The sequence below is a fragment of the Eptatretus burgeri genome, chromosome 1, assembly GCF_056783735.1.
Source record: "Eptatretus burgeri isolate ZD-2024b chromosome 1, Ebu_testis_v1, whole genome shotgun sequence".
Classification (NCBI taxonomy): Eukaryota; Metazoa; Chordata; class Myxini; order Myxiniformes; family Myxinidae; genus Eptatretus; species Eptatretus burgeri.
This window is the reverse complement of record NC_140961.1, coordinates 926,670-938,821: the sequence shown is the minus strand read 5'-3', so window position 1 is coordinate 938,821 and position 12,152 is coordinate 926,670. Positions and strand designations below refer to the sequence as shown.

Here is a 12,152-nt window from a genome sequence, read left to right as displayed (position 1 = left end):
CTTTGTCTTGGCTGTGACGCAACCAACCGCCAGGACTCAAGTTACTAACAGATGTGACCACACCCAATGATGATACATTTACAACTGGCAGGTTCAGACATGAGGGGAACAGAGACATTAGATCTGTGGAAGGGAGAGGGATGGGGCGGAGAACACGGGGTACACAAGATGGACATTACAGTGCCTTTCAGGAAGGAAAGCAGGGAATTTTTAGGAGGTGGGTTTGGGATGGATTAATGGGGGTAGAAAAAAAAATCGAGTATTTGGATGGGGGACGATAAGAGGTGGTGATGAACTGTCGTTTTGAAGGCATGGAGGGAAGAATGGGATTGAATAGAGTGAGGGAGTTTATTCCAAAGGCGGGAAAAAAGAGGAATGAAAGAGTGAAGGTGAGCAGTGATTCGTGATTTCGGTTTTACCAGAAGGGGGTTACTGAAGGACTTTGAGCGCCCTGCGGAAATATGGGGGGGGAGGCATATCGTAGGCAGAGCAGGGGGGCGAGGCTGGAGAGGAGATGGTAGAAGACAGACAAACCACCGATCAGCCTGTGGTGAGCAAGTGAGAGGCCCAAAGACTCAGCTTCATCGCGGAAGATGCCAATGATCCAAAATGCCTTGGTTTCTATAGCATGAAGCCGAGAAAGGTGACAGGCAAGAGCACCAGCCCAGAGAGGAGAGCAGTACTCCATCAGGCTGCAGACAAAAGCTTTGTATGTGTTCAGGAGCTAAGGTGGGCCGAGGAAGGACTTTGCACGACGGAGGATTCCCAGTCGGTGACTGGCAATGGAGGCCAGGTTGGAAATGTGGCATTCTCAGGAAAGATCGTGGCAGATAGTGAGACCCAGAAGCTTGAATGAAAGGACTTCTTCCAGAGGATTGTTGAGAAAGTAGATGGGGGGAGGGGGCGTTCTAAATGGTCCTTTCGGAGAGATAGTGAGAGTGTGAGATTTGTGTGGATTGAAAGACATGTTCCACATGTTGGACCAGTTTGTGATTTTACCCAGATCTGCAGAGAGTGAGGACGCTGCCACTTGCCGTTCTGAAGGATGACAGATGGTATGACAGAGGATGGATTCATCAGCAAAGAGTTAAAGAGGATTTTCCAGAGAGTCGGAGAGATCACTGATGAAAACCAGAAAAAGAAGAGGTCCTGAATGCTGGCTTGAGAAACTCCAGCCTGGACAGGAAGAGGGGATGAAAGAACTCCATTTAGGGCCACATGTTGACTGTGACAGGAGAAGAAGTCTGCGAGCCATGAGTGGAGATGGCCTTGGATACCAAAGGAAGAGAGTTTGGTGAGCAGGGCAGGGTGCCATACCGTGTCAAAAGCATGCGATATGTCTCGAGATATGGCTCTGATTTCATGTCTGGCATTGAGTACCTCCATCCATTGTTGAGAGAGCAGAAGCAGCATATTCAGGGGAGAGTGACCTCGTCTGAAACCAAATTGATGATCGGAAGTCAAGTCATTGTGAAGAGGAAGGATTGATCTTTAATAAAGTTTTAAGTAGATCTGTGTGCAGACTCGCACACTTATGCATTCACACACTGACACACAAACCGATTGCAATGGCCTCTTCCATCTCTTCCAGAAATTGGTGTCAAGGTTAAAAATGTCACCTTAAACATCATCGTTTTTTGATATAGATTGTGTGGGCCATCTACACATTAGGATGGCAAGGAGAGGAAGGGGTTAGAGGAGTAAATCGAGAAAATACAATTGGAGCAAATGAGAGTAAGAGGGCGAAAAGATGAACAGATGGGATATATGACAGGATGAGATATGTAAGAGGGTGGAGAGGGTGGAGCAGGGGGAGGTGGAAAATTATGTCATTTTGTTTAAGTAATAAATAGATGAACTATCACTGTTGTCAAAGCAACAATCCTTGCTTGCACAAGTCGTAGGTTGTTTATTCATTTAAATATTCGGTAATAGCAGTGCGTGCATATCAATGTACATTGTCAGCTGCCAAAAGATAGAACAACCACGGCAGGCTCGATTGCAATGAGAACACATTGTTTTCTGTGCAGATGAAGTGGTAGAACATCATAGCTTGTCTATCACTCAAAGCCTGCAGCAGATATTATTCAAAACCAATCAATAAGAATATGACTACTGTGTGATCAAATGACTAAGCCATATGGTCTCCTCTGCCTTCTTGCCTTCTTTGTAGAAAAGCAATGTGCGGTTCACGATCTGCTCAACAAGTGTGTCCAGACGATTTTGTGCCAACCTGTCCCGCTCATTCTCTGACGGTCTCTCGATGAAGGAGAACGCGACAGCTCCCAAGAAAGCGAAGACCACCAGTAGGCCGATGAGAAGAATGTGAGTGGAGGTCTCACGCACAATTTGCCCGCTGGACCACCCGCATCCCAGCTTGGCTCCCATTGCAGGCCCAGCCTCGAGATGAGTCTAAACGAGTAAGACAATAACAGTTGACATCCTATTTACTTACTTTTTTTGACTTCACTCATACAGTACTATTTACTTGATGTTAACACATACTCTCCTATCTTTCTGTAATAGCTACAGTTAGAATGAGGTTGATAGCGCACAATTGCAGAGCGAGGTCTCCATGTGTTCCATTTAAAACAAGGTTAAAAGATGGCAAAACGTTCCACCTAAAACAAGGTTAAAAGATGGCAAAACATTTCTCCTAAAAAAGGTTAAAAGATGGCAAAACGTTTTCCCTAAAAAATGTTAAACGATGGCAAAACGTTCCACCTAAAACAGGGTAAAAAGATGGCAAAACGTTCCACCTTAAATAAGGTTAAAAGATGGCAAAACGTTCCACCTAAAACAACGTTAAAAGATGGCAAAACATTTCACCTAAAAAAGGTTAAAAGATGGCATAAAGTTCCACCTTAAACAAGGTTAAAAGATGGCAAAACGTTCCACCTTAAACAAGGTTAAAAGATGGCAAAACATTTCACCTAAAAAAGGTTAAAAGATGGCAAAACGTTTCACCTTAAACAAGGTTAAAAGATTGCAAAACGTTCCACCTAAAACAAGGTTAAAAGATGGCAAAAAGTTCCACCTTAAACAAGGTTAAAAGATGGCAAAACGTTTCACCTAAAAAAGGTTAAAAGATGGCAAAAAGTTCCACCTTAAACAAGGTTAAAAGATGGCAAAACGTTTCACCTAAAAAATGTTAAAAGATGGCAAAACGTTCCACGTAAAACAGGGTAAAAAGATGGCAAAACGTTCCACCTTAAACAAGGTTAAAAGATGGCAAAACATTTCAACTAAAAAAAGTTTAAAAGATGGCAAAACGTTTCACCTAAAAAAATGTTAAAAGATGGCAAAACGTTCCACCTAAAACAGAGTAAAAAGATGGCAAAACGTTCCACCTTAAATAAGGTTAAAAGATGGCAAAATGTTCCACCTAAAACAAGGTAAAAAGATGGCAAAACATTTCACATAAAAAAAGGTTAAAAGATGGCAAAACATTTCACCTAAAAAAGGTTAAAAGATGGCAAAACATTTCACCTAAAAAAGGTTAAAAGATGGCAAAACATTTCACCTAAAAAAGGTTAAAAGATGGCAAAACGTTTCACCTAAAAAATGTTAAAAGATGGCAAAACGTTCCACCTTAAACAGGGTAAAAAGATGGCAAAACGTTCCACCTTAAACAAGGTTAAAAGATGGCAAAACGTTTGACCTTAAACAAGGTTAAAATATAGCGAAAGGTTCCACCTAAAACAAGGTTGAAAGAAGGCAAAACGTCCCACCTTAAACAAGGTTAAAATATGGCAAAACGTTCCACCGAAAACAGGGTAAAAATTCGGCAAAACGTTCCACCTAAAACAAGGTTAAAAGATGGCAAAAAGTTCCACCTTAAACAAGGTTAAAAGATGGCAAAACGTTTCACCTAAAAAATGTTAAAAGATGGCAAAACGTTCCACGTAAAACAGGGTAAAAAGATGGCAAAACGTTCCACCTTAAACAAGGTTAAAAGATGGCAAAACATTTCAACTAAAAAAGTTTAAAAGATGGCAAAACGTTTCACCTAAAAAAATGTTAAAAGATGGCAAAACGTTCCACCTAAAACAGAGTAAAAAGATGGCAAAACGTTCCACCTTAAATAAGGTTAAAAGATGGCAAAATGTTCCACCTAAAACAAGGTAAAAAGATGGCAAAACATTTCACATAAAAAAAGGTTAAAAGATGGCAAAACATTTCACCTAAAAAAGGTTAAAAGATGGCAAAACATTTCACCTAAAAAAGGTTAAAAGATGGCAAAACATTTCACCTAAAAAAGGTTAAAAGATGGCAAAACGTTTCACCTAAAAAATGTTAAAAGATGGCAAAACGTTCCACCTTAAACAGGGTAAAAAGATGGCAAAACGTTCCACCTTAAACAAGGTTAAAAGATGGCAAAACGTTTGACCTTAAACAAGGTTAAAATATAGCGAAAGGTTCCACCTAAAACAAGGTTGAAAGAAGGCAAAACGTCCCACCTTAAACAAGGTTAAAATATGGCAAAACGTTCCACCGAAAACAGGGTAAAAATATGGCAAAACGTTTCACCTTAAACAAGGTTAAAATATGGCAAAACGTTTCACCTTAAACAAGGTTAAAATATGGCAAAACGTTTCACCTTAAACAAGGTTAAAATATGGCAAAACGTTTCACCTTAAACAAGGTTAAAATATGGCAAAACGTTTCACCTTAAACAAGGTTAAAATATGGCAAAACGTTTCACCTTAAACAAGGTTAAAATATGGCAAAACGTTTCACCTTAAAAAAGGTTAAAAGATGGCAAAACGTTTCACCTTAAACAGGGTAAAAAGATGGCAAAACGTTTCACCTTAAACAAGGTTAAAAGATGGCAAAACGTTTCACCTTAAACAAGGTTAAAATATGGCAAAACCTTCCACCTTAAACAAGGTTAATGATTCGGGCACTCTGACGTTGCGATGTCACCAGATATACCTCCACCATATTATTAGATCATTACACATACTTGTACCAAGTTTTATATAAATCCCTGAACCCAGATTTAAGATATTAAATAATTCTGGCTAACAGACCATGCATCCGATCATCATGAAATTTTAAACATATATTCCCCATGACGACTGAAGCATAACTACAACGTTTCACATCAACTGATGAAGCGGTTCAAGATAAATAATTTTTAAAAAGATTTCTATTCAAACCAATATGCGTTCCAGACCATGTGACCTATGAATTATTTGTGAACACCTTGGTATCCTCAAGTCTTGGGGAACATGTGGGTGAAGTTTTCCCTCGATCTGTCAAGCCATTCTAAAGACGATGATTTTTAAAGATTTGAGGGTAAATCCAATATGGCTGCGAAACCATGCACGACCTATGACGTCATATTTGGAGAACATTTTGTTCCTCATGGATAGGTGGTCGTACCTGTGAAGGTTTACGTTGACCTGTTTAGCCGTTTCTGTGAAGATTTTTGAATGTTTGTATGTTAAAAACAATATGGCTGCCGAACCACGTGACTGATGACGCCATCAATTTTTCCCCCCATACAATTTATCCCTAGAAGACCCTCAAAATTTTTCATACTGATATGATAAAGCATTTTACGTGTGCAATTATGACGTCATATCGAAGCCACCTTTTGACATCATCAAAAAAATCATTCATTTCCCATGGGGAGTACTTCACATGTGCTAACTTTCAATTCTTTCCATGGAGCTGTTCTGGAGATACAACGGTCCAAAGTTTTTCCATTTTTCCAACATGGCTGCCACACCACTTGATATATGACATAATAATTATCATAGAAACCTCCATGAGTAGTCGCATCTATGGTGTAAATTTTGTGTCAATTGAATAAGCGGTTGCAAGAAATGTTCAAGTGAAACCATCCCCCATCTTTTTTTAAATAATAGTTAACCCTAGAAAAGACAGTTACAATGAAAACACACACACACACACACAATATTTTCAAGGGACAACTCTCTACGTAGAGCCTACATATAGTTGGGATGAAATTGAACCAGGGCTAAACAGCTCAACCCAGGTGAGTGTGCATACTTCTGGGTTATCGTGCCAGTCTCAACACATATGTCCTGTAGAAGTGGTTTTCCTTTTAATAAAAGTATCCGTGGTTCCTCTCAGTGAAGCATTAAAAGTTGTAACTGGTCTGATAAAGGCATTCAGCCCAAGTAACAATATCTTAATTCAACCTATGTAATATGCTATAATTGAGATGATTCCGTTAGACACATAACTATTCATTTTAATTGGTACATTTGCATTCTATGAAGCATATACTGGCTGAAAGTGATAATGATTTGCTATGCATTAATTATATTGACTAAAACTATGTAATTACCTGGAAATGTCACATGAGTTCCAGTGGAAACTTAGATAAACCAATTACTTCATGATTAATATAACTTTTACATATTCTGATTCAACTCACAACTTAAAAAGTATAGGAACATGGCTCTGTGTGTAAGAGGGCATTGTAGCAACCTGCTCTCATCATTGTCACGAGTAAGAATGTGGGGAATGCTTTGTTTACTCTTATTAGCACTGGGAACGTACAAGGGTAACCGGTCAATCCTTTCGTCTGTACTGTGCAGTACTTTGAACTTCAGTACTGCTGAAAGCCTGTTTTATCCTCTTGGGACCTTGAGTAATTGTTTGTGCTCTCTTCTTATTGGCTGCACTCAATTTGACTCCAGACCTTATCTGCCTGGTACTTTATCACAGTTTCGACTTTTTTTTCCACCCTTTCCTTCTCCATTGGTCAGATCTGGATTTCACCCCAGACGTATCTGACTTGAAGCCTTGAGCAGGCTGCTTTTCCGAAACAAAGGCTGGCCACAGCTATTTCTTATCTCACCCTCTATTCCCCCACTTGTTCTTGCTTGGGTATAAAATAACCCAGGCTAAGGAACTTAGTTAGAGAAGTTCATTGACTTTTTTCTGTGCATTTCTCTCCGTGATCATGTATTACAGATGATCTTTTGTTACGCTGAACCTGAGTGAAAATTAAAGTTTCTTCCACATCACAAATCTTGGCCAGTTTATTACCCTCACTGAAGGCCCAGTCACACCTTGACGTTTTAGCCAGCTTATGCCGATTTTTGGATAATTTGTGTAAAACGCTGGTACACGTCAAATACGTTATGGGTAAGTTTTGATAACATTGAGAGCACGCTGAAAAACACTGCCATACGTCGTAGTACGCTGGCTTTAAACGTTGTACTTTGTGGTTGTCCTCAAATTTTCCATGCTTGAAATTTTAAGACTTATGCCAGCGTATGACTTGCACGTTCCGCATAACGCTGGCCATAAGTTGTAGGCACGTTACGCGATCATTGACTCACGTCGACACAGTTACTTGTAAGTTATTCATAAGTCGAAACACGTCGAGGTAATGTTTAGCGTACCCGAAACTTATTTCTAACCTATGAGTAACGTGTTGTTGGCAAGTTACGCGATCGTTGACACACATCGACACACGTTCCTTGTAAGGTATTCATAAGTCGAAACACATCAAGCTAATGGTTAGCGTCAGTGTTCCAGACTACCTGTTTTTTTTTTGTTTTTTTTCTTCGGTATGACGGTGATGTTGACACTTCGATTTCTCGTGCGGTTATAATATAATATAATTAATAGGCTACCGCTCAATGATTTAAATCATAACCGCACGAGAAATCGAAGTGTCAACATCACCGTCATACCGACGGAAAAAAAACCAAATAAACAAAACAGGGAGCCTGGAACACTGACGCTAACCATTACCTTGACGTGTTTCGACCTCTGAGTACCTTACAAGTAACTTTTGTCGATGTGTGCCAACGTTCGCATATCGTGCGTACTGCGTACAACTTATTCCCATCGCATGCGGAACGTGTGAGGCATACGGCAAGTACGTCGTAAAATGTTTAACACGTTTAAAATTACAAGACGTACTCCACTTAATATGACGTATGATAGCGTACTTTAGCGTTTAGTACGCTGTTAGTTTAGTTACTTTAGCGTTCTATTCACGTATACCAAACTTACCCATACCGTATTCGACTTGCGCCAGCGTTTTAGATGCATTTTTCAGAGGTCGGCATACGCTGGCAAGATCGCCAAGGTGTGACTGCGATGTTGACACTTCCATTTCTCCGGCGGTTATGATTTGAATCGTTGTGCGGCAGCCTTTTAATAGGCTACATCACGTCATCGTCGTCGATACGTGCAGCGCGCTATGCATAAGTTAGACTATCGTTGGGCATAGGTTGTGAAGGCCAACAACAGGCTAAGCATTCGTTGGTATAAGTTATCTATAACACAACGAAACGATCTGTGTCCATTACCAATATGTTATGCATACGACCAACTCGTTATGAATACGTCCGAATCTTTAAAAAAAACATCAAAAGTTCAATGTAAGCCAGCGTTTTACATACATTTTGATACGTTGCTATTGCTGGCTAAAATGTCAAGGTGTGACTGGGCCTTGAAGGAGAGGGGATTGCTTTTGTGTCAGTTTGTTTGTCCACACAGAACTTTAGTGTTTTTCTCTGCAACCGCTTGACAAACTGAGACAAAATTTTCACCATAGGAGCGACTGACTACTCATGTAGATTGCTTTCTTGACAATGATGATGCCATAGGTCATGTGGTGTGGCAGCCATGTTGGAAAAGATGGAAAAACTTTGGACCTCTATCTCTGAAACCACACCAAAGAAAAAATTGAAACTTGGCACATGGGTATGTACTCCTCATGAATAATGAGTGTGATTTTTTTTTCATGTCATGATGTCATAGGTGCCCTCATTATGATGTCATAAATACATATGTAGCATGTTAAATCTGACCAGTATGAAATTTTTGAGGGTCATCTCGGCATAAAATGGTCCACAGAAAGAAAATTGATGACGTTATCGGTCTTGTGATTCGCCAGCCATATTGTTTAAAAAATAAAAAAATACCTTCAAAAATCTTCTCTGAAGTGGCTGAACAAATCAAGATGAAACTTTACACGCATGACCGCTTATCTATGAGGAACAAAAGATTCACACATATGATGTCATAGATCACATGGATTGGTGGCCATATTGGATTTACCCTAAAACCTATAAAAATCTTCTTCTCCAGAACAGCTGAACAGATCAAGGGGAAACTTCACACAATTTTAAGTGTACACAATGGTGTACAATTTTAAGGAATAATTGATAGGTCACATGGTTTGGCAGCCATATTGGATTGAAGAAAATATTAAATATTTTCTCTGGAACCGCTTGATCAATCAACGTGAAACTTCACAATTTTGACCTAGTCGTGATGGGGAATTGCATCTGGATTTTTTTATTTTTTATTTTTATAAGGCTCACTTGGCTGTGCCTGAATGGGTTTGAGTAGAGTCCCTACATAGAAGAGTTACGACATGACTAGTCCAGAAAAAAGTGGTCACGTGGTCTGTGGACGCCATGTTGTTTCCGGCTTTCTTGGCACGTTTTGCACTTTGCGTTTGTTTACATCGAAGATCACTATTTTTGTGTTGTCTACATTTGCTAATTTCTTGAAAGATGATGGGTTGCTGTGCCTTTGGGTGCAGTAATCGGTCAGAGAAGGGATTTCACATGTGCAGATTCCCGAGAAATCCTGAAAGAAGGAAACTGTGGGTGAATAGAGTCTGGAGACTAGGATGGGAACCGACCTCCTCGTCATTTCTGTGTCAGGTTAGTCATAGTATAGTAGTCCCGTACACATACTTTGATGTGGCCTTTTTTTTTTTTTTACTGTTGATTGCTTCTCGCGGTTTTAATTTTGTCTACGAAATCAAATTGAATAAAAATTCATAATGCAGTACCAAGTAAATACAATATTATTGCGATGTGTATGTGTCGTCCTCATTTTTTTTTCAGGAATATAATTGATCTAGGGGTCTATTTATTGAAGAAAACACAACTTTAATTAGTCTCGAATCTAATTCAAATTTACCGGAGGCCGAGTAGTGAGTGAGTGGCACTGGCCACTGCCACTGGTAGTGGTAGACATGAAAATGATGAGTCTAAGTCAGATTGCAATCTGAACCCGGTGCGATGGCAGCATCATATATGTCAGATATATGATGACCATAAAGCTGGAATATAGTCAGACTGACATGTCTGATATTACCGAAAACGATTGAGCTGTTAGGTGTGTGTGTGGATGTGTGTGTACAACAATTTACCTTTGCATGTATAAGACATCATTGTAAGGTAGACCAGCAAATTAGAGTGGGAAAGAGAGAGGGAGAGTGGGGGGGGGAGGGAAAGGGAGATATATATATATATATATATATGTATATATATATATATATATATATATATATATATATATATATATATATATATATATATATGACTTTTATTACAAAAATGGATTGCCTCACATGCAGAGGCTCACACAGTTGCACACAATTTTCATAAACAAACAACATGAAAGTTTAGACAGAGGGTATACAGTAACTAACTAATGAGTGAATTTTAACTGACCCTCAGATACTTGACAGAAAGCATTGTTTATACACCATTGGGTCTCAAACACCTGTACCTGAGAGCAACACCAGAACTCCAGTTTGATTCTTGAAACACAAAGGGCTTTAAACACTTCTAAGCTATCTGTTGTATACAAATCATTACACATTTTTGATTTTCTTGTCTTGTATATCGCAAGCTTAGCTTGTGAAAGGAAAAAATAAATTAGGATTGCCATTGGGGAGTTGAAGGGCATACTCGGGCCAAAAATAAAGGTTGGAAAATCAAAATGACTCAAGCGACATGCCAAAAGTATCTTCAGGAAAACAAATAAAGGGGTTAAACAGTTACAGCGTATATACGTGCAAGGTAGTGTTTCGGTTTGTCCACAGAAGGGACATTGCTCACTTTATGTTTGTGAAAACCGGTGAATTAAATAATTTGTTGGCAACACCCAATGTGCGATTCTCCATTGGAGATCTCCAACCCGTTTTGGTACAGGCTGTCTATAGTACCAATTCCAAATAGGATAAAGGGGAGGGGTTTTTGGTAAGACTGTGACCCATCTACAGGATACAGGGGAGGACAAAGAGGGAAAAAGGACTTTTAGGCATTGTATGTTCAGGGTTTTTCGATTATTCCCAGAAAAGGATCGAGATCGGCCAAAACCAATGGGTTCTAGACTGGTAGAGCCAGATAGATAAAGGTTTGGGAAAGGTGGGGAAAAGTCAGAGGTGGGTATGGGAAGGTTTTTTTCCCCAAACATTTTGTGAGGCACAGTAGGTGTGTTGTTCTGATTTCAGCACGCTGTCCACTTTGCGACATGATCTAATGCCAACCTCTGACGCAAGAGCAGTGGCACTTCGCCACCTATCATTGGTGGCATTCTTCAAGTGGCACACTTTCGTTATTGCAGTGTTTGTGAACTGCTGAATGAAAGCATTTTCCCCTTCATTGCCTTCAAATAAACTGTTATGAAACAGTGGCTCGTTGAAGAACATGGGTTCAGTGTAGGTCGAGGGGTCACGACGGCAGCCGAAAGCTTGCCATGTATTGAGTAGGCTTCAGTGAAAAGCAGGTAACCCAGACAAATCTATCTTGGTTGAGTCCATCAAGAACAACTTTGTGCAAAGTTCAATTTTCCAGCTTGTCGGAAGATGCAACTGGTGAGTTATCTCCAGACCAAACAGGGTTCATACAAGAAGTGCCATACTGTTCGCAGCCGGAAAGCCATGATGCAGCACTTGACATTCACAAGTCCTTGGCCACCTCCAGCCACTGGTAAGTTCAGGATTTCCGGTCGCAGCCAGTGCTTTCCAGACCAGAAGAAATGAGTGATGCATTTCTGTATATTGCCCACGATGTCTGCAGGTGGCTGTAGGGCAAGAACCTTGTACCATAACGTTGAGGTGACCAGACTGTTGATGACTAGTACCTGCCTTGGTAGGACAGTTGGCAGAGTAAACTCTTCCATTTGAGTAAAATTAGTTCTATGCGTGCCAACAAACCTTCCCAGTTATGCCTCACAAAATTGCCCGGACCAAGAAACACTCCCAATAACTTGATCCTGTCACTTTCCAAGAAATATTGCCAGGGAGACAAGGAGGGAGAGGGAAAGGGGGGGGTGGATAAGGGATTGGTAGAGGGTTGGAGCCACAGTGCTTCTGTTTTAGCCCAATTTTTTCTGGCTGATGATGC

The 12,152-nt window shown here is 40.1% G+C and overlaps 1 protein-coding gene and 1 long non-coding RNA gene across 3 annotated transcripts in view; one reads left to right on the top strand and one right to left on the bottom strand.

The window, feature by feature from the left end:
• LOC147033753 (uncharacterized) overlaps positions 1 to 9,811 on the top strand; it is a 42,650-nt gene extending 32,839 nt beyond the window's left edge. Inside the window, exons 2-3 of the long non-coding RNA XR_015055181.1 lie at positions 2,174 to 2,420; positions 9,551 to 9,811. This is a non-coding gene — a long non-coding RNA (uncharacterized LOC147033753). The remainder of the gene's footprint in view (positions 1 to 2,173; positions 2,421 to 9,550) is intronic.
• The window catches only part of LOC147033751 (potassium channel subfamily K member 18-like), a 49,453-nt gene that overhangs the window by 26,751 nt on the left and 10,550 nt on the right, over positions 1 to 12,152 (bottom strand). The window contains exon 2 of one of the 2 annotated variants that reach the window (XM_085870136.1): positions 2,163 to 2,412. In XM_085870136.1, the coding sequence (XP_085726262.1) occupies positions 2,163 to 2,412 (250 nt within the window). The remainder of the gene's footprint in view (positions 1 to 2,162; positions 2,413 to 12,152) is intronic. The other variant, XM_085870146.1, reaches the window with a different exon arrangement.